Genomic DNA, 21,757 nt, shown 5'->3' with positions numbered 1-21,757 from the left:
GCCTCATTGTACAGCATTTTTGTTCAACAACTCGCTGGCTGTTTTTTGCATCAAATGAATTATTCAGCAGCAGACTGTGTTCTTGTTTCTAACAACAGCAGAAACAATGCTTCATGCTCATAAAATCCCTTCAAAAGCGTGATGGAAACATTGTTTGCTGAATGCTTCCCTACCCAGCAATAGAAGACGGGTCTAGTTCAATGCAGTGGGAGATGAGGCTCAGCACAGCTCTCTGCCATGGGCCAAGTAAAAGAGAGAGCTGCAGAACTCGGAGGGAAGTCCAGCTCCTACTGCTCTACGCAACTTTTCTTCCCCTCTGAGCTACTTTTCAGCAATGTAGCCATGTGCCAGATCCTCACCTTCTTTAACCAGCATTATTTCCTTCAGTGCTTTGGGGAGATGCCAACATTTGTCTGGATCCAGCTCACATTTTCAGGCTAAATTCCCATGGATTTCTCATGGTTACTTAGCATTTTTTTTAATATGTCTTTAGCTCACTGCTGCCATCAAGAGTGGTGAGTCTTTGGTTTATTTCCTCTCTGGACAGAAGTGGAACCCCACCAAGTTGGGTTATGAGGACAGGCTGAGTTTGTATGTGCAACGCGCTACTCAGTGAAGGTGGATGCTGCGTGTTTGTGCCTGGCCACTTCTCCTGCACATCAAAGGTACGCTTGGAACCGATGCTTGCCTGAAGATCTTCCATAGCAGCATACGTAACAGGCTTTATGCCATCACTGATAGTCTTGGAGGGTGAGGCATCTACCTACTCTGCAAGCAATGATCTGGTCACAGCAATTAACAACTTTTAACATAAGCCTAGGCACGGAGCTCGCAATGGGTAGGGAGTTCTAGCAGCGTCCTACAGCCTGGTTTGACGTAACAAGCAGCTACGGATTCGACTCCACTCTTGCCACAAGTTTCCCATAGAGTATCAGATCCAATTCAAAGCTGTCTTTGCCCTGGAATTAGATGTTCAGTGATGTTAGATCACTATCACTTCAATGCCTTCAGAAGTTTCATACTTCTTGCAACTTGTGTGGGACACGTTTCTTCAGTGTTCATTAGAGAAAGAAACATTGGAATGTGTGCATTCAAATCCCATGACCTACCAAACAAAGTCCTCTGTTGCACATCCTTTCTACTGTTGGGAAAGAGCAAACAGCAAGCAAATGTCCTTCTGGATGACACTGAGCTACTCACTACCTGTGAGTACAGGATAAAACACTATGAGGAAGAGTATCCGAAGCACAATCTTCCCTGGAATCTGGACATAGTTTAACAATTTCTTTTTTTCTTTTATTTTTTAAATTTCTGTTGAGCATTTTCTGGTTTTCTGTTCATGGTCAGGTGCGTGAGCTGCTAAAAAACCAAGACACCCAGGAGAGCTGGGGATTCAAATCTATGGGTTGCATTGCCTGTGTCCTCTGCTTAGAAAGTTTTGAAAGAAACATCTTCTGTCTGACTGGGGGATGCTGGGGGAAAAAAATTGCAGGGTGTGGTGAACAACACACTAGCTATTGATATTTGTGCCATTGTTCTTGAATGCTTCCATCTTGCTCAGGCATTATTAATCCTGCTTGTGTTGGATGACCTGAATGTGCCTGACTCTGCAAGGTAATCTAAAAAAGCAGAAGGAATTGCTTTGCCTGGTGAAAGAAAAGTGTGACTGATGCTCCCAACGGACTGTGACTCTCAACTGTCAAGTAGTGTTTTTCTTAGCTACTAAAGCACTTCAGAGCTTGCGCAGCTGTAGAACTTGTTAGCAATACTACAAAATTAGAACAGGTATATCGATTTCCCCCCACCCAAAAGCTGGTACTTTATGGCGAGTCTTACTCTTGCTTTGTCTTAAAATCTGACCACATGTATCCTTTAAGAAGCACAGAGATGTAGATCTGCTCTTTCTGTGGAAAAAGAATTGTGATTTCTGATTTCCTGGAATCTAACAGTTTCTCAATCAAATAGGATGTAACTCAGTAAGGCATGTTGGCTGCACAGATACAAAAGGACCTGATGGCACCACACCAGAAAAAAACCTGGGACGAGTCAAAGCAGTCTGGGGCGAGACTTGAATGTGAGTCAACAATGTCTTGCTAGTGCAAAGAATATGTCAGTAGGCCTATCATATATAGGACTTCTGAAATAATGCTTCTGCTCTAGCTTGTGCTGGAAGGCCACACCTGGAAAACTGTCCTGCTTTCAGCACTGCATTCCAATAAGGGTGTAAAACCACCTGGAAGAAATCCAGAGGAGAATGAGCAGAACAAGCAAGGATCTGGAAAACTTGCTGAGTTGCAGAAATGTTGGTGGAAGCTGAAAGGTTAGAGTCCTAGCAAAGAGCCTTTCACAAAGATCAGGAATTGCTGCAAAGCAAGAGAATAATTTTTTGGTCATATCTACTGTAGCTGAAACAAGGAGTAATTGGTTTCAATCACTGCAAAGGAGACTTAGTTTAAGCTTTAGTAAAAAGTCTCTTAACTTTCCATCTATGAAGGCAGTGGCATTCTGTCATAAGAGACTTTTAAGAACAGGTTAGATACGCTTCTCTCAGGAGCAGTTTAACTCAGTCTGACCTGATTGCCTTAAGGCAATAGGGTGATGTAGAGGCTCTCTTGAGGATCTTTTCCAGTCCTGTTTTCAGAGTTGGTACTTCTTCAGATTCGTGGTGTGAGATGACATGACGTGACTTGGCTTGGTCATCAGGAACAGAGCTGTGAAGTTGCTGCAGGGAATCTGTATTTATACTGGTGATGAGTGAAAAGGAGAGATCCCATCTTTTATTAGAGAGCCATCTTTCATTAGTTACCTGAGTCCATCTGACATTGGATCACAGAGATGTAAACATTTGGGATCCCTAGAGCTCTACGTCAGACTCTAGACTAATAACAGGTGCAGTGGAAAATGGCTGACCCAAAACACTGAAAATACGAGTGATGTCTCTCAACAACATACGTCTTAGAAGATGCATTGCTTGAGAAGAAAAATGGAGCTCTTTTTATAATGGGCACCCCTACCAATGATGCTGTACCTGTACCAGTTTTTCTGTTGATTTGAATTCTGACCATGTGTGCTAGAAATTACAGGGTTTTCCTAACTGACGGTTTTGTATTCCCAGCCACTGATCTGAGAGTCAAGCTGTGCAGTTACCTGTAATCTTCAGATTCAGACCCTATTTCCGTGTACAGCTTTTCATCTTCTTCTCTCATATGGAAATAATTTTGCAGAAGTCACTCAAATCTCCCAGACTGACAGCCTTATGTCTGCTGAACAGCAAGTTGAACTTGCCAGGTTGAGGTGAAAACTTAAGGGTAGGGTGCTGCTGTGACATGTTGGTTTGGTGATGTTCAAGGCAGGCTTTTCTCTTGCTCAGCCCTTCCATTTTGGTGGGCCACTGACTAGGTAACTGTTTTTGCATGCTTATATGAAAGCCCAGGCTCGTGTGATGCATCAGCAGGCAGTATTGCCTGACACAAAGATTAAGAAGGGATGAGCTGAGCCCCTCCAAATCATGACAGCTTAAAACTCATGGATTTTTGTAGTTTGCCTGTTTGTAGTCCTTACTACTGAGGTTTTAAAAGGCTTTTAGAAACAGGAACCTACCTCTACCTCAGGATGACGGTGCAGTCCCAGCACCAAAGACAGGGAGAGTCAAGAACCATGCGAGCTGTTAGCAATGGGGATGTGCCACTCAGAGGTCAGCCCTGGCTTCATGAGCCACCCCTGCAGCTTGCGGAGCTGATGTGAGAACCTGGCCTCTGGGCCACTAATGGGTCACACAAGACCTGGCTTTTTGTGAGCGTCCTGCCTCAGCCCCCATATCTTGCTCAGTCAGAGGCCATCTAAAGGACCCCATGAAAGGGCTTACATCTTGGCTTGCCAAGCTTATTTCAGGGAATGGGCTTAAGTGCTCTTCCTGAGTCAATGCTCAGAGCTTGCCAACAGGCAGCAGAGCCTCAGAGATAACCTACTGAATTCAGCAAGCTGCTGGTTGGATCTAATTCAGCCCCAGCAAGATGCAGGAGGCCAGCTCTGAGTGAAGGAATATGCCATTTGCATGTGGCCATTTTTCTAACCAGAAGTTTGTAGGAGGTAATATGAAACAGCTGGGTTTTATCTGATGCCAAAAGATTTGCTGTAACCCAGTTATTGCTGCTGTGTGAAGTGGAGAAAGTCTGCAGAGTCTGTAGCTCTATCACCAGCTCTTTTCAGGGAGCTGATACCACAGTCCATCCAGCCTGTGACTTTCCCCTGGGGCTCTTCCAGGCCATACTAAGCTGCTTTCTTTGGGCTGCCATCAAGAAATGAAAGTAACACTGGCAGCCAGAGTGGCTGCAAACCATCCATTATGGGTTAAGAAAGTGAAAATCCTTGTGTTCCCAACTGTAAATCCCCCAGCTGTCTTTGCTAAGCACAATCAGAGAAACGCTTAGTCCATCTGTTTTATTCTATGTAATCTGAATATGTATTTTTTTTTTCCTAGTGCCTATTAAAATACATTTTAATTGTAGAATCACATGCTCAGCAACAGTTTCTGTCTAGAACAAGAGTTCAAGATGCCACTGGAGGAGAGGAGCAAGGTGGGACTGCCACTGCTGAAGCAGGGGCATTGACAACAAAAATCCCCACCCCCAACCAAACTGGAAAAGCAGCCTGCTTTATGGACAACTTTAGCAGAAGGGCTGGAATCTGAAGTGATCAAGAAAATCAAACTCTCTTATCAGCCTTGGAAAAAACCTCTCATTTGCTTTGTTTCAGGTCTCAAAAAAACTCTGTCCCCAAAACACACAATGACTTGCTAATGCAGGTCTTAAAATGATGACCCTGTGCATGTAGTCCCTGTCCCCCCTGCTCCGATGCTGCTGTCATGTGTTGAAAAATACATTAAGACAAGGCAGTTATCTGACTCTTGGTTCACCATATGGAAAGTAATACAAAGGCAAAAGAAAAGGGTCAGCAGTTAAAGGTCCAGCAGACAGCCACTGCCTGAGGTTTCCTCCTTGTGTCCTTAAGGAAGATATCAGTCTCACTCTTCCTGCCCCCATCTCCAGGGTCAGAACTATGGTAGGGTCTGGTCACCCAGGTGCCCAAGACCTACTTGACACTAGTCCTACTTGTATCACAGATGGGAATACTTGCTACGAGCTCCATCAATTTTCCTACCGTATCCCATCTCTCTATTCCCTCTTTCTCTTGTGTTGCACTCCTTGTTGCGTCTCCCATTCCAAAAACCCCTCCTCTGCCCTGGAGTCAGAGCTTCTGCCAGACCCTTCAGACTTTCAGCTACGGATATTGTGTCTCTTTCTCCTCTGTTCCTTTTCCCACCTAAACTCTCCTTTGAGATACTCATTCTCCTCTCTCACCTGAACAGGATCCCAGGCTGTGAATTGGGTCTGCTTTGATTGATTTGTCGTGAGACTTTTCACTCAGGCTGGTTTTCACATTCAACGAAGGTCTCACTTCCCTGTGGATATCTTCTGCCTCCACAGGGAGTGTGTGTAAGCAGTCACGTTCACTGCAGATTCATGGCCAGATGAAAGCCTGCAGAACTGGGAACTCATAAAAACAGTAATCGGTAACCAAACATTTGCCCTCCTCTCATTTCAAATGAGTCGAGTAGTCAGTAAAAAGGCGTCAGGACTGGTTGAGCTAGAGCCATGGGATGGACTGGACAGCAGGACAAGGTCTGCCCTGGCTCTGCCTTGTACATTTCTACCTTCAGGGCTGCGCCCCACACACATAGACCTCTGTAAATGCTGGAAACAAAGTCACTGGTCGAGATGATTTAATATTGCATCTAGCCTCTGTTACTAGTAACCATGTCTTTTTCCTTTCAAAGTGTTTTTTTTTCTTTTTTTTTTTCTTGGCAGAGTTCTTTGTATAAAGCTTTTCTGTCATCTTCAGTGTTCATATTTTGCATTTTGGATGTCAGCATTTCACAGTAGTTAACACCAAACCTTTACAGTACTGAGGTAAGTTGGGGTCTAATACGGAAAATGTAGAGTTTCACATGAATCACAGTTTTGATTTGTAGCTCTGACAATAGACAAGAGAACATATGCTCATATGGTTTTGTTAGCTCAGCTCTGCGGAGAAAATAGTATAATGAAGAGAGTACAGTGGTGATTCACCCTTCCTCTGAGCTCATCTCCCATCGCCTCTGTGGGCTGTGGTGGGCAACAGGGAGAGCTCTCGTGAGTGCTGTGTATAACAGGAGTCTGGGCACGTGTAATCACTGCAGATCTGGTGGCACTACTTGTATGAGGATCCCTGTTGGCCCCAAAGCACCAGCCAAATTCCTCTTCTTATTCCCTAATGCCTTTGCCAGTTCCACCTGGCTTCATTACAGGCTGTTTCCTCACCAGTGGTGGGGAGTTGCCAGCGGTAGCTCCGAGCTGGCACAGGTTCACATTCCCTAGCAGGCAAAACAGAGTGAAGGGGAGCCCTCTGGAAGGAAACAAAAGTTGTGGAAGTTAGTTGTTGCACAGCTGCTGCTATTTATAGAACTTGGCTGGCAATGAAGGAAGGAGAAAGGCTATGGGTAGGGCCTGCGAAGTCAGCCTCTCTCGTAGAGCAGCTTCATTCACCGCTGCCGTGGTTGAATGGTGCTGTACACGGGGCTCACAGCCACAGCTGGACCATTTTCCCCCACCGAACACAAATAGTAATTTTGCTACTTAAGAAATAAAATCCATCTGCTTGTTTGGCCCGCGTGCCTGCACTACAGCACAGCAGTAGCAGGCAAGAAGCAGATCTGGAGCTTGTCGGAAGCAGGCAGCGGGGAAGGCAGGAGGTGCCGGGGTAAGGGAGATGCTGGGTGCTGGCTGCGGCGCCCGGCAGAGGCAGCCCCGGCACTCGCTGCTCGTTGCAAAGCGGAGGAGGGAAATTCAGGAGCACAGACAGCCTCCTGCTCCCAGTTGGTGATGGACATGTCAGCTTGCTAAGCGGGTCCTCATATTAGCAAGTGAAAAAGATTTGGAGGCCACTCAGTGAATTTGCTCCTGTATAGTTGTGCTGGGAAGAGGGGGAGAAAAGGTGTATTTTGTGTTTCTTTCCATCCTGCCTCATTTCCTCTTCTCCCCCTTGTCCTCTTATCTGTCCATGTAACACAACAGGTGCTTTCCATAGGATAAGGAGTGAGCATGAAACTAGGGTAACAAGGTAATTTCCTGGGCACTAACACAGTCTATTTATTTCCCGATTCCCCACCACAACTGCTACTGGAAACAGTTGCTGTAGGCACAGCTCTCCCAGCTGAACAGAGTTTGACCCTTGCTGTGACAGAGGCAGCATCTGTCTCTGAGAAGCAGAAAAGAGGGCTTTTTTCTCCTCCTTACACCTGTGGGACCACTTACACCCCCTTCCGCCTCATGGGCTGCTAAAGTCATGTATTGCCACAAGTTGCCTCTCATCTTCTTATCAAGTATCTATGAATTTACCTTCCTTAAATCGTAGCTGTGAGAGGAGCCAGGAGAGTGTCTTGGCTTTTCATCATCACCCTCACTGAGGCAGCATGGAGGCTGTTGGTGGTGTGGTAGTTTAGCCCGCAGCATTTAGTAACCCAGGAACCCCTAAGAAGATGAAGTCAGAACAATCTCTGGAAACCATCTCACAGCAGCTGCAGCGATACAAAGTCCTACTAATTGGTTATGCAAACCCATGGATAGTATTAAGGAACGTGATAATTTACTGCACCGTCCCATCTGGGTGGCACATTGGCCCACCACTGTTCCTCCTTATGTGCTTCAGGGAGGGGAGAGGGAGGGGAGGGGAGTCGTCAGCAGGTCCTATGTGAATTTGGTTTGATTTCCCCTTTGCCCAGGGCATACCCTCCCCCTTCCCATCTCCTGCCCCTTGGAAAATGAGAAAGGGTATCATCAAGGGATTGATTATAAAGAAAACAATGCAGACGAAGCCTCTGGAGATCTCACGTGAAGCATCACAAGGACATAGCTGCTCCTGGACCTGTTGGGCTGTAGTCTGGGGAGAATATTTACACAGGTGAAACCTGCAGAAAAATTCTGTGAAAGCAAAATGGAGATGCACGGCTAAGGGAGTTGCTCTGCACTCAAGATACTCCTCTTCATCTTATGGGCTCCTGGGTTAACTAGCAAGCAAGAATACCCAGACCTTTGTCTTCCTGTCAGTTCTGGAAACCAGTCATACCCTCTTCTTAGTTTAAACATAGACTTCTCCACCCTATCCAGGCCACTTTTACAAACTGCAATGGTTAACACATATTTGGAAAAATTCTGCGGCCAGCGTGTGTTTGTCTTCTCTTCACACTTTCAAAAATGATTGTGCTGGAGGAAGGAAGCCTCCCCCTCTTTTGCTCCCTCCAGCTGGAAAATCACCTCTAATCTTACTGCCCTTTTTCCTGCTGTGTATCCTGCCAATTAAAACTGGGTCTTGTTATGAACTGCAAATAATGTGGCCTTTGGCCAGGTTTTTTTCTAGTTCAATTCTCATTCTGCCCATGAACCTGGGTTTGGCTTGTATTTTGTATCCTGTGATCAGCTCATCCCTCTCTCATTTCAACCTCAGTTCTTGCTTGCTGTCAGCTTTCCTACTGCTCTGCCTGGCATCTGCCATGCCATTTTGTTCCTCCTGTTTTCACATGTGATGGGCGAATGGGCTCACTTCCCATTGCACTGGAGACATTTTAGCCCTGCTGGGTACCTGGAGAAGCCTGTGTTCGTTCCCCTGTGTACCCCATGTTGAGTACATACGCATATACCACCTGGCTAAGCTAAAGCCTTGTTTGCTTGTTTTGGCTTCCAGGATGTGTATTTTCACGTTGCCATTTGACTGCTCCACAGAAAAATACCGTCAACTTGTAGCGGACATGATCACCTCCAACAATGGCCTTCTCTGTCTCTCTGACTCCCTACAGCAAAGGCTGGGTAACTTAGGTGGGACTGGGTGGCCTCTGCCCACACCTCCACATCTGGCTGTTGAGGATCACTCACTGGAAAAGGTGTGTAACTCTATTTAACTATGGACTCTGGAGGGTCTTCTTGTAAACATGGTGGCTTGATAATAGGTTCTCCCCTTTACAGCCAATCCTTATTTCATTCTTCTGCTTCCTGTTAAGGCAGTTCTTGGACAAAACCACGTTTCTCCCTTGGGTATTCTGAAATTCATCAGTGGCCAAGAGATAAACTTGCCCATGGTCTTTTAGGGCCTTACTCCTCTAGAGCTGAAGAGCCCCTTGATGTTTTGGAAGTCAAATATGCCTTCTCTTTCTTTCTGCGGAAGATAAAGCTTTTAGGAAGTTTCGAAGGCTCTTCCCTATTCCCCTGACACACGCAGGAGAAGTTGTGATGTGTCTGCACATCTTTCTAATTAGACTGCAAACTCTACCGATATGTTTGATACTGCAAGGCAGAGCTGGATACTATGGGGAGAGTGCTCCTCAACGGGAGCTCTGTTGACATTGGTGGCACTGCTGCTGTCTCCCTCCTTGACATGTGGAAGGCCCCCACCTGGAGTTTTGTCCATGTTTCATTCAAGCTCTGTGTCACTGCGGAACCATACAGATGCTACATAGCTGGCAAAACAGTTCCTAACTCTGTTTTCTCTTTGGTGACTTCCTTCTTCCAGCTCCTGATGTGCTTGCACTGCTTGCAGGTACCCTGAGTGTCAAGGTACGTAAGGACAACCATTTCTGCAGAAAGTAGGTTTTTGTGTAGCACCTGGAGGCTCTCTGAGATATTTTTCATATGCATATTCACAAACTTCCCACTTCCCCCCTCTCCCCGCCACCCCGGCCCCCATTTTGCAGTGTTCTTGGAGGGAAAGAGGCTGAGAACTCTATTTCGGAGTCTGCTGTGTCCTTTTTATATTAATGTCTACATGGGACTGATGCAGTGACAGGACGTCAGTGGAGCCATTGAGAGAGCTAAAATTGCTTACAGACAAAGTGACAGTCCATGGACCTACATCTCCAGTGACTGGAAAATTCCCTTTCTCTTACATTAAGGTCATGACTAACAAGCCTGCCTCTGCTTGCCTGAGCTTTCCTGGGGCAGAGACTGTTTGTGTAGGTGGTGTCTTCTCCTGCATGGCCTGCAGGATAAATCCTCATTTCACTCCTAGTGAAGAGACACACGCAGCTGTGGGATGAACTGTCATGAGCAACATGAAGCAGGGGGGAGTCACCTCTATTTGAATTTGCTGTGTGCTGTGATGTATTTAGGATATGGAGGACTGCATGTGCCCGAGAACCAGAATCTTATTAGCGCTGTGTTTTATACAGTACCAGATACACCTTACATGCATTTTGGCACACCTCTGCCTAACCTTTTTTTCTGGTCTAGTTAACAATTACCTACAAAATTCCCCTTGTTTGTCCTCTTTGTCTTTAACTCAATTGTTGTCCTAGCAGCAACTGTAGCCTCATTTACTGCTTAGACATGCGTAGTGGTGGGCAGAGGTGCGTGCTATTTCTGGCGCAGATGTTTGAAGCATGGGCCATCTGAAGAAGGTGACTGTGCTGCATCCAGGACACAGCCCTTTCCTTCACAGTAGCTGCACACAGTGTTCCCAATTTTGGGAAGCCCCTGCTTTCCACTACCCACCTGAGGAACATTAACTTCTGGTGCCATGACAGGTAATACGAGTTCACACAAGTGGTGTAGGTCCACCTTATCTCAGAAACTTATATACCACCGCCAAATGTGGGCTAGATGTGTCCCTGAACTAAAGAATATGACTTCATTTTTTTCAGAGACAATGATAGTGATAGCGGTTTGCCTTTTTTCTTGGTATTTCTCTATCAACTCTTTCAAATTTTGGATAGAGACAAATGTGGTGAGATACCACAGCTGGAATGTGGGATGCCACAGCCAACTGTCTGCAGACACCATATCTGCTGGGACCAAAGCACGCAGCACTTGGCTGAACTTTGTCTGTTTGTTTCAGTTTCCGAGTTTCAGCTGAGGGCTGAGTGAAGTACCTCTGGGTACACTCACTTCACGCTCACCACCATGGGATGAGACCACTCATCTACATGCTGCAACTGGGAGTGGGTCCCTGTGGACCACTGATGGGGCAGTTGTACTGGAAACGTGTTTGTGGCACTTACTGATCCCATTACTGTCAGTTTCAGAAAAGGACAGTTGAGCCAAGGAGCATGAGCTCTTAGAAGTGCTCAGGCTGCAGGAGGAGGTCTAAACAGGCCCTGTGGGCTGCTGAAATAGGCTACAAAGCTGCTGGTCCTGCCCTGTTCGTCAGCACCATGTTCTCCTACAAAAGAAAAAAACAGGACACAGGAAGCACCAACACAAGCTGGGAGAATCAAGACCTCAATCCAATGTACTAATAATACTTATCACTGTACATCACTGTACTGTTACTTACAAACATTAACTAACACATCCTCACAACACCCCTGCGAGGTAGGGAAGTATTATTATCCCCAGTGTACAGATGGGGAAACCGAGGCACAGAGAGGCTAAGTGACTTGCCCGAGATCACACAGCAAGGCACTGGCAGAGCCAAGATAAGAATGGAGACGTCCCTTGTTCCCCACCCTATGCTGCCCCCCACTAGACAATGTTGCCTGTCTGGACACGGGGAACCCAAGTGGTCCCTTCGAAAAGCAATGCCTGGACTTGTTGCCTATTAATAATTTTTATTTGCCTTTAATGAATTATTTCACAGTTTTTCCCTCACACTGTACACCACGCTTTCACAGTCCATTCAGCGTTCTGTGGTAGACCACAGCCTTCTCCTCCGGCACCGGGACAGCTCTGTGGGGGGGTCATAGGGGGTGCTCTGTGCTTTCATTAAGAGGATGTTTAGAAACAGTTCTCACTGGCATTAGACTGGGAGCATGTGAGCTCTCACTGGAGACCAATAACACACACTGGAGAAGCAGGCAGAGGGAACTGATGGTGAAAGGCATTTGCTATCCCCCGTGAAATGACCAGCGTCTCTCTTGGCTTCTTGTTTCTTCCAAGCTCCAGCCATTGCTCAGAGCAGAAACTGTTTGTCTCCAACTTGCCTGGTCAGGAATTCGTTGTTCTGGGGGTTGCTTCCCTAAGGGTAATAGGCAGTCAGCTCAGGATCAGAAAGGTCCCTCAGCATTGCCTACTCCAGGTGTGTGACACTGTCTTGGAACAAGGCTGGCTGTAGCCGTTGTGCTCTCCTGCCACGGGGAAGGGGTATTACCATGGTTGGCAAGCAGCCGTATCCAGTGTCTAAGTCTCTTTTTTTTTCAAAACTGGGATTCAATGAAGAGCAAGGGAGAGTGGATGGATGAGGAGATGAGGATGAGGCAGAGCAAACAGGAAAATCCACCAAATGAGCTTCTAGGAAGGAAATGTTCCCCCTTGGGCACTTCAGCTGAGGCGGCTTCATTTTCACAAGGCTTCTTTCTCTCTCTGGGAACATCTGCTGAGCTTCATCTCTGTCAGCTGGATGTATCGTATGACATTGGTATCTGTGGGGAAAGAGCACACGCATACATGTACGGTGGTTACAACTCCCTGTGGAAGACAGACACACTGCACCTTCATCCTTGGTGCATCACCCGGGGAGCAACATGGCTCCAGCGCTGCCTGCAGGAACAGCATCAGCTGGAAGGGGCTCTGAACCAAACCCTGCAGGTTTGGTTTTGGCGAACCTGATCTGGTTTGTGGTCTCCATCCCCGTTGCTCACGATCTTGCCTCAGCTAGTTTTTACCTTCTCTCTGATTACTCTTGGTCAGCACAGTTGAATTCACACAGTTGAAACTATCCAGGTCATCCTTGCCTGTTCTTGTGGAACGGCACCTCCACTGCCTTCCCTTCCCTCAGGGCTTGCACGCAAGCCCCAAAAGGCATTGTGCGTACAGTTATGCTCTGCCTTTTCGCCCTCCTATTCCTTTTACAGCCTATTTCACTCTTCTCACTTTTTTCCATGATGAGTTGAATTGGGAATAGCATCCTTCACATTCTCTTTGTACCCCTGCTTTCCTTCATATTTGGAAGCCCTTCCACCATGACACTCTATCTGCATTTTTGTCATACGCTGTATGCTGCATACTGCCTTGTCTGTCCTGTCTAACGAAGCTCCTAGGGGCAGAGAACTACTGATTCATCCCTGTAGAGAGCTGTGAGATCCCAGCACTGTGCGGGTGGTGAGCTGAGCCCTTTTTTTCCTTCCAGTATTTCAGTGCATCAACACAGCACACACAACCTGAGTTTTGTTTTACCTCCTGGCCTCAGCAGTGAGGGAACCTGTTCACCCTGAAGCACAGGTTGATCTAAACAAGTATGTGTCTCCAGACAGACCCCATGATTCTGCAGTCATGGTCAATCCTTTCTCAAATCATGTCGATTTACTATCATGAGGGTGACTTCCCATGCACATGGCACCCACGTAGCGGCAAAAGCCATGTGGTATCAAGAAGCAAGGGAGCAAAAAAATAGCCACTTTCACTTATGTATTGATTGAAAAATGGTTCTTTGCTCACAGCCTTGCTCAGACAGCCAACCAGGGCCAGCTTAGTCCGTTTAAGTTATTAGACCCTCAGAAATCAATTTGAAGTGCACTGCAGTCCACAGTCGGAGGCCAATCTTGTCTCCTCATCCAAACAGCAATGTGCCCCACACCAGCTAGGGAAATGAGAAGTGCTTGAGCTTTCAAAGAGACGAACAAATTACTGGGAACACGTCCAGCACTAACAAGTGTGGGTATTGCAGCCACCAAAGCAGTTGTGGGTGCAAAGTTGCCTTTAAACATGAAAAAGGGACATCTCTGTTGTGCCCTCAGCCAGAGCTGAAACAGTGGGAGATGGATGGGCTTCCCCTCACACAGAGATCTCCACAAGCATGCCATGGGGTAGCAGTGAGCTATGGCAATGCTGTTGTAACTTCTCAAGCTGTCTCTGGTGGGGTGGGTCTCCCTACTCAGCCTTCTGCAGGTTCAACTGCATCATCCTAGTCAGTCCAGAAGGTGGGATTCAGTGATTAATTTACTCGCCCCATTTGGGGCATTCTTAATGAGCCAAGAAGTTCTGCTGTTGCTTGTGCTGGGCAAGGTGCACTGGCACCCTGGGCTGCTCATGCATTAGCACTTCATTCCAGCCCAGCGAATTCTAAAGCAGCTTTTTTAAAACCAGAATTGGTTTTAGTTACGCAGCCTCCTGGGGTGAAGAAATTCAGCTGAGGGGGTAGCCCTGAATTTTAGGCCCAAAATAAAATGAGTGCACGTGGCGGGCGGGTGGCTAACTCACTCCTCGCAGTGCAAAGGCAGGGCTCGTAGCCCGGCCAAGGGCCCTGCTCTGCTGCCTGCACCTCCCTGCCATCTCTCTGCTCTGTGCCCTTCCAGGCTGTGATGGGCTACCATCAGGGTACACGTCCCTGCTGCGGAGGTTCGCACTTTGAACACCTGCCCGCTGCAGGTGACAAACGATAACTGCGTAGGCACGTTGGGAAACCACGCCTGCCTGGGCTTGCAGGGACTCGACGGCTGGCTGGGGGGGCACAGGTGGGTTCAGTGCATAATTGGGCAATGAAAAGTTGCCAACTCACTTTGGCTCATGGGTAAGGCAGTTAGGTGCTCATGGCACAGCTTCACTCACCTGGGAGATTTCCACACGCCTGGAAAGCCAGGGGCAAAATAGGGTGTAGCCTGATAGAGGGCAGGAGATACTCCCATTGCAAGCTAGTTATAAATCTCCTGGGCAGGTTTTGGCATGTTTTGCTTCCTTTTTGAGGGCCACTATTTTGACAGAAATAATGAGCAGCACTCTGTTTATAGAAGTAGAGCCTTATCTTTGTCAGGTCTTTTCCATCAAATAATAGAATTGCACCATACTAGCTCTGCCTGCAGAAGTATTTCAAAGCTCAAAATAAATGTTAATGAAGAGAAGACTCTCATCTCTCAGTAAGGAAGAAGTGATCCCCTTCTGCTGATGTGGGAATAACAGGTGAGGACAATTCAGATGAGGGGTCAGACCCATACAAAGAGGTGCTGGCAAAGCTGCAATAGGAACAGGTCTCCTGGCTCTTAGGACCATGCCTGTGTTCTTGTGCAGAGTGACCTCTTGCCACTGTAAAGGTCATTTCTGCTTCTCCCTGTAGCTTCAAAGACCAGTTGCTTATCTGCTGTGCAGAGGCTGGGACCTGGGTTTTGCCACCAGGACTTCTGAGTTGCAGGTGTTCAGGAAGGCAGCTCCTGAGCTCAGACGTGAGCCCACTCCGTGCCTCATGGGGAATCCGGCTTGTACGTGCTGTCTGGGTGATGTCCGAATGTGAGCTTTCAGCGCGGGGCCAGCAGAGGCTAACTGCAGGTGTTTGATATTACCAGGTCAGCTGATGGTCTGGTCTCAATTCCAGTCAGTACCTACTTCCACCATGTGGCCGCACCACTGGGAAAGAGCTGAACAAGGCTTGAAGGTAAGGTGTATGTTTGGCCGCCCGTGCGGCGCTAGCCCCTGGACACAGGGTTCATGGAGGGCCAGCTTCGCACAACTTAACAGCGGCTTCCCTCTCCCTTAGTAAGGAGGATTATACAATTATCTTGTGTTATTTCCATCTGCTTTTGTGAGTTTTATTTGGAGGTAACATAAGAAATTAGGCCAAACCCAACCTTCACCCTTGACAGGCAGTAAATAGCCATAAGGGGTTTGCTGTGCTGACAGACCTTTAGAACAGCAAAACCCTCTTAGCTAATTCCTCTTTACCACTTAAAATCTCCCCCACCAAAGAGAATAACTGATGGTGATTTGTGACAAAAACATTCCTTATTAGAAAAAAAAAAAAAGAATGCACAGAACATGACTGTAATAATAACCAAGTGCTTTTACCAGTGAGCCTAGTGAAACCTCAGATAAAGGAAAACAATCACATTTTGTAGATGCAGACACTGAAAGTGGAGACACTGACTTATTCCAGGTCACACAATAATTCGTGATAGTGTTACCTGATGCCTACTGCTGTGTTTTAACTGCTACATCCTTTCTTACTGTATGTATTCACTTCTTCCCCTCTGAATACCCTTCAAGTTTTCCATAATCATAAATAAACCAGTGGAACAATGGCCTTGAATGGCCTAACAATAACAGGGACGAGTCGCTGATGCAGAGCTGAAGGCCAGAACTGGGTTTTGTATACATTAAGGGCCTTTGGGGACGCTTTCTGGTATGCTTTTGTAGCAAGCTGTGGTATTTGAAGCTGTTGCTGTTGAATAAATTATTATTTATTTCAAGAAGCAATGAAGGATACCAAATAGTATCGTGGAGGGGGGGTGGGGAGAGGGGGCACAGAAATACATATTTAGAAAATGGAAGCAAAGTGGTTCACCTAAAAGGACTTTTTCACATTTGGGCCTAGTCAGAACCTCAAGGTTAGGATAACTTCTTATTTTCCACTGACTGTTTTTGCTCTTGCATAGGCTTCTCCATTTCCCGGTTCTGGCAAGGGCTGAAAGCAGAAGGGCACGCTGCAAACTAAAATAGGCTAAACTGAGCTTTTAAGCACATTTGCTCGGGGAGTGTGGGGTGCACAGCTGTGCTGTCAGACTGCCCGGAGCCCATGGTCAAGCGTGGCAGATGGGACCAGGCACCCTTATGGGAGGCGGAAGAGGAAGGAGAAGCCAGCACGCTCCTAAGAGCACCCTCCCTGGTGTTCCTCTGGGGCACAGCCACCACAGGAGCCCTGCAGGCCCAGTGCCTGTAGGACACCAAGCATGGCCAGCTCAGCCTCCCCTGCCTCCTCTAGTTCAACAAACATCAGCTCCACCGTGCTCTGCCAGGGCCCAGGCTCACTCCTCTTTCATGCCCAGTTCTCTCTCTTCCCTCTCAGGTTCAGGTGGAAGAGCTGCTCTGCGGGGTTTTCTTTGCACGTGGCTTCCATTCTGCTTTCTCGTCATCCTTCAGTTTTTCTTTGAGTATTACAAAATTCCTTTCTTTTAACAGAAATGGTTTATACTATAGTGTGGTTTTATCTCTCTATTAGGCGGTTCTTTGGAAAATAAAAGCACTATCTCTGCATCGTGGCCTTCTACCTGTCTTCCGGGGGTGGGTGGGTCAGCATAAAGGTTGTTCCTCTGGCAAGGCTGAGTTGTTTGAGTATATAACTTCTTTGCTGTCCCAAAATGAATTGTTGGGTTTTTGACACGTGCATGGCAGATACTTGGCCAATTTCATGGCAAAAGTTGAAGCATCCCTGATGAATGTTTTGTGAGTCTGTCTCTTTGGTCAAACTTAAATATTAACCCTTTACTGCGATAGAGAAAAGCATGGCTATTGGGGATCACAAATAGTGTCCTGACTTTGCTAAGGGGAAAAAGCTTTTTCTCAGAGTCAGAAAATGTAATGGTCGGGATACACTCTTCCCATTCCTGCTTTCTTCTTCAAAAATAAACTGGGAAGGGAAAGAGAGGCAGGATCCCCTCCACACAGACAGCATTCCAGCAATACTGTCATCTTCCAGGTTGCGCTGCAGCCTCAGCAGTGGTTAATCTTTGGGCACTGCAACCTTGCTGCACTAGGAGAGAGTGCTTGAAGGGGAGTACAGCTAAGGATACAGTGAGTCATGCTCATCCCTGTGGAAATCAAGGCAATCAAGTCAGGGACAGACTGTCTCCTGAAAAGAAATGCAGAAGTGCTCAGTGCAAAGCCATGTCCCCGCTCCCCCCCATACCTGTCGGCTGGCGGGATCTTGCCTCTTTCAGGTAGTAGAGGGCCTTGTTGAAGTCACCCAGGTGGTAAAACGCCACTCCCGAGCGATAGAGTGCCTTGAAGTTCTCGCCTTCTTTCTGAAGCACTTTGAGGCAGTACTCCTTGACTCTCTCATAATTCACCAGCTCGGCCTGGAGCAGGCAGGCTGCAGGGGATGGGGGGAAAGAACGACAGACAGACAGACAGGAGAACATTAGTGCCGTATTTCTCCCTGCTCCTGCAATCTGCATGGGGGAAGAGAGCAGCTTAGGTGAGGGAAATGACTCAGACCCATGATTCAGAGAGGGTGCAGTCATACGGATTGTTTGCCAACCCCGATTGTTCGCGTTTTAAATACCAGCGCTACTATTTTTGGCATTGCAAAGTGAAGGGATTGTATTTGCTCCAGGGGGCTGGGGGGAGAGAGCAAGAATGTAAACATCCCTCTGCAGAGCAGGAATGCCGTACGGTCTCGTGGCAGCGACTGGCTTCATTCATAGTAAAATACAAAAAAACTGCTCAGACTGAGAGCTGGAGCTCAGGCAAGCACAAAAAGGCAGTCAAGCTAATAGTCATCTTACAAGGGGAAAAAGGACTACATTGGATCAAATTTTGTATTTGGCTTAATCCAAGGCTGTTAGATTTACAAATAATACGTAATCGCCTTTTATCCGGGAGGTCCTGTATGTAGTTTTGCTATAGGAGGCAACCAGGGAATGTGCTGCGAGCAAACCAGAGACACCTGGAGCCGCGGCACAGGGAACAAATGTGCTAGGCTGTGTGCTTTCTGCAAAGCGTTGCAACACAAGTTCGTCCCGAGAGGTCAGTTCTGCTGCCTTCCTAAAGGAGAAGGTAAATACGGTGAAGAAACAGCATGCTGAAGTACAATTGTTGCACAAATGTCAAGGAGCTGAAGAAAAATCCCCATTGTGAGTTTCCCACAACTAGGAGTGAAATAAAGAGGAAAGAGGGAGATCCTTGAGACGTATTTTACAGCCCTGTTTGTGGCGCACTGTAGTGCTTACTCTGGTGGGCTAAACTTCATTAGGTGTATTGGGCATTAAGAAAGGTTTGAGGAATACTGGCAAGAATAGGACATGGTGCAATCACAGTCTTTGGGGAAATGAAGAAAGTTGTGCTGTCAGCTGGTGCTGCAACCCACGGCAACTCTGGAAATGACAGATTTGGGGAAGGGGGAAGGAGGGCAGGATGCCGCTGCAAGGATCGGTTCAGAGGCTGGCAATGTCAAGTGCCAGGGCATGGAGAGAAATTTCCCATGGCAGGTGGTGTTACTCAGTGTGTCTCTGGCAAGGAGGAGACTCACTGCTCGTGGAAATCCAAGTTGTCACAGTTCAGGTGTCACCAATGAGCAGCCAGACTTCATTTTTTGCATGGTAACTGCAGCCTGCAGCTGAGAGGATACGATGCTGGGTGAGGAATATGATACAGTTCTTGATCCCCTTCCCCTGCACCCCTAAAATAAGCCCTGCACCCTCTCTGGAGCTCGCTTCACATTTCGTGAGCAGGAGGTTGGCTAGATGGCCACCAGAGATTCCTTCCAACCTAAATTAGTCTGAGCCTACGATCGCTTAACATGGACAGAATACGTTCCTAACCCAAGTACGTGTTTCAAGCTTAGATAGCTAACTGGAAACAATCATAAACAGGCTTTTACCAGTAGAGCATTAATGCTACAGATGTGTTGAGCAAGGACTGCAGAACTAGCCCCACTGCTGGTATGTTTGTTTGAGTGACACAGAAATTGCTAACGAGAGCTTTGTCCCATTTGCTTTAGTGATGGACTCACAATATATATTTTAACAGCTCCTACCATTAAAGTGCGCAGGTATTTCAAAGGCACGGGCTCACTCGCTATTTGATTGCCAGTTAAAAAGCACGTATATTTCTAAAAGCTTAGCAGTATTTGCTTATCTAGAATTTGTCCCTTCCTATTTGTCAAACATTGATTTTTCTCACTGTGTTTCAAATGGAGCTTGAAATGACTGTGCCTTGTTTTCCTTTATTTTTCAAAGCTATTAAAAAGATGGCTGTGCAAATTTACTGTTGGCTTCACAGCCCTGGAAACAGGATTGCTTTATTTATCTGCTGACCAGTAGCATGCACATCAGTGGCAGTAGCTTTCTGCACGCTGCCAATCTGATCCAGCCTTTCACGTTCTGTGAAACTGCCTTTCACAGACACTAGCGGGGGGGGGGGGGTGTTTCGGTCTCTCTGTTCATTTACTACTCAGTATTTCCAGTTAGAGCCATAGAAAGGACCCTGTGAAAAATGACAGGCAGTCTATTCATGGATATTAACCCAGTAATTCCATATTGGACGTGCTTCGTGGGTTGGTTTAAAAGAAAAGGAAAAAGTCTCTCACATCCTGCTTAATTCATAAACCCAAATGGGCTTTCAGATATCCAGCTGGGTTCTTTCTGTGACTCACACCCCCGGTAAAGCTTCTGCAGGGCATCCCCACTAGCCGCGCACGCGGCAGAGGGAAGTCAGTACCACATGGCTCGCAGGAGAGACGCGTGTTTATCTGAACAAAGCGAGCAGATGGACGTGCAGGAAACAGTTCTGCTGGAAGAGCTGGCCATTTGGAGAGCCAGCGTTGGAAGCAGCCGATGGAAATGAACCTGGAGGGAGTATCTCCCTTATAAATATTTGGAGGTGCGTGCTTTCTGGTCTTGGTGGACTGAAGTGATCTTAATGGACTGTGAGTCAATGCAAATACGAGTGTGTTAGTAATTCAGCTTTCAGAAATGGAAGAGACATGGAATCCTTGTACTTCCTACCTAATTCAGTCAGGGGAGAATTGTTTCGAAAACGTGTTGCTTTCCTAAATAGGCATGTGCATCTCTGGCTGGGACTGTTTGTTTACTGCATCAAACACCTCATCACCCTCCTTCTCGGTTCATAATAGGCCCCCAGTGAATCCTGAGGAACAGAGCTCAGTCAAAGAGACAGAATCACGCGGACTGAATCGGCTCCTCCTCCTGCTTTCTTGAAACTGAATGGGCTTCATCCTGCACAGCACCATCTCTAGTAGCTCTTTGGCGATTAGAAGCCCTTTACTTGCAGATGCAAGCCTATAGTCACCCGTTCCCTGCAGGTCTCCCTGTCATTGTAATAGAGCATCCAGTGGCTACATCTCTCCAGCTCAGAATGTAGGGAGCCCCGCTTCCCCGCAGCATGCAACGGTGATCCATCATACTTGGTTATCATTCTCAATTTGGCAGCTGATTTATTGTGTCAGCCTAAGCAATAAGTAACTCCTAATTTTTAAAAGCTAGTATGTCACATCGTGATGAAGAGTCCCCATATGCTATAAAATAAGCCTGGATGAAACTACTGAGTGAAATGTGCCATGGGAAAAAGCTTAATGCTATTAGCTCCAATGGAGGGGCCCTTCCCATCACGCTTCCCAACTGACTGTTGACGTTTAAGCAAGGAAATAAGAAGTTCGGCTGTTTTTCCTCAGAAGAGGAGTGTTAAGCCTATATTTCTAAGTTTTAATTTTTGGATTCAATCTGTGCCAGCCAGTTCCCTGAGTTGCAACAATTTGAGAGGTGCAGTATAGATCTGGTACCAGTAGGTAACTGTACTGTTAGAGCTAATTTGTGTGGCCCTGCTCAGCACGAAGTTAGGCAAAAAAAAAAAAAAAAGAGATTAAAGCACCCGTAGAGCAAAAATACATCTACAACTTTAACCTTTACCAGTAGCTGTGGTTAGCGATGGTGGGAAGTTGTAACTAAAATCCTGGCAGTTGAGGGGTTTGAATTCTACTTTATTGCACCCTGAATTAATTTTGAATTCCGGATCATCTTTCAGGAAGATATCTAGGCTTGACAGGTGACAGCAAGAAAGGATCCATGACATCCCTTCTCTCCCAAAGGTTAATTACTTGCATTGTTTAAGAAATGTCACTATCTTTCTATACTGATATTTTGTTTAGCTGCAATTGCTAGCCACTGGTGCAATTACTAGCCACACCTTTTCTACCCTGAAAAGCTTGTGTTTGCTTATTGCATTGTTACTCTGAGACTCTGATCAAGTCACTCCTTCATCTTGTCTGCATAAAGAAGTGCCTGGAGTCTCTTACT

General features: G+C 46.7%; 1 protein-coding gene and 1 long non-coding RNA gene across 2 annotated transcripts in view; one reads left to right on the top strand and one right to left on the bottom strand.

Annotated features, from left to right (window-relative positions):
* The first annotated feature begins 5,871 nt into the window (after positions 1-5,871).
* LOC128909127 (uncharacterized) overlaps positions 5,872-21,757 on the top strand; it is a 30,667-nt gene continuing 14,781 nt past the window's right edge. The window contains exons 1-2 of the long non-coding RNA XR_008466252.1: positions 5,872-5,969; positions 15,296-15,384. This is a non-coding gene — a long non-coding RNA (uncharacterized LOC128909127). The remainder of the gene's footprint in view (positions 5,970-15,295; positions 15,385-21,757) is intronic.
* Positions 11,613-21,757, bottom strand: part of TTC9 (tetratricopeptide repeat domain 9) — a 29,416-nt gene continuing 19,271 nt past the window's right edge. The window contains exons 2-3 of the mRNA XM_054200382.1: positions 17,632-17,814; positions 11,613-12,442 (exon numbers count right to left, since the gene is read on the bottom strand). Coding sequence (XP_054056357.1) covers positions 12,363-12,442; positions 17,632-17,814 — 263 coding nt within the window. The 3' untranslated portion in view covers positions 11,613-12,362. The remainder of the gene's footprint in view (positions 12,443-17,631; positions 17,815-21,757) is intronic.

The sequence above is a fragment of the Rissa tridactyla genome, chromosome 4, assembly GCF_028500815.1.
Source record: "Rissa tridactyla isolate bRisTri1 chromosome 4, bRisTri1.patW.cur.20221130, whole genome shotgun sequence".
Taxonomy (NCBI): domain Eukaryota; kingdom Metazoa; phylum Chordata; class Aves; order Charadriiformes; family Laridae; genus Rissa; species Rissa tridactyla.
Note: the sequence above shows the minus strand (reverse complement) of the source record. Positions and strands in the feature narration are given on the sequence as shown.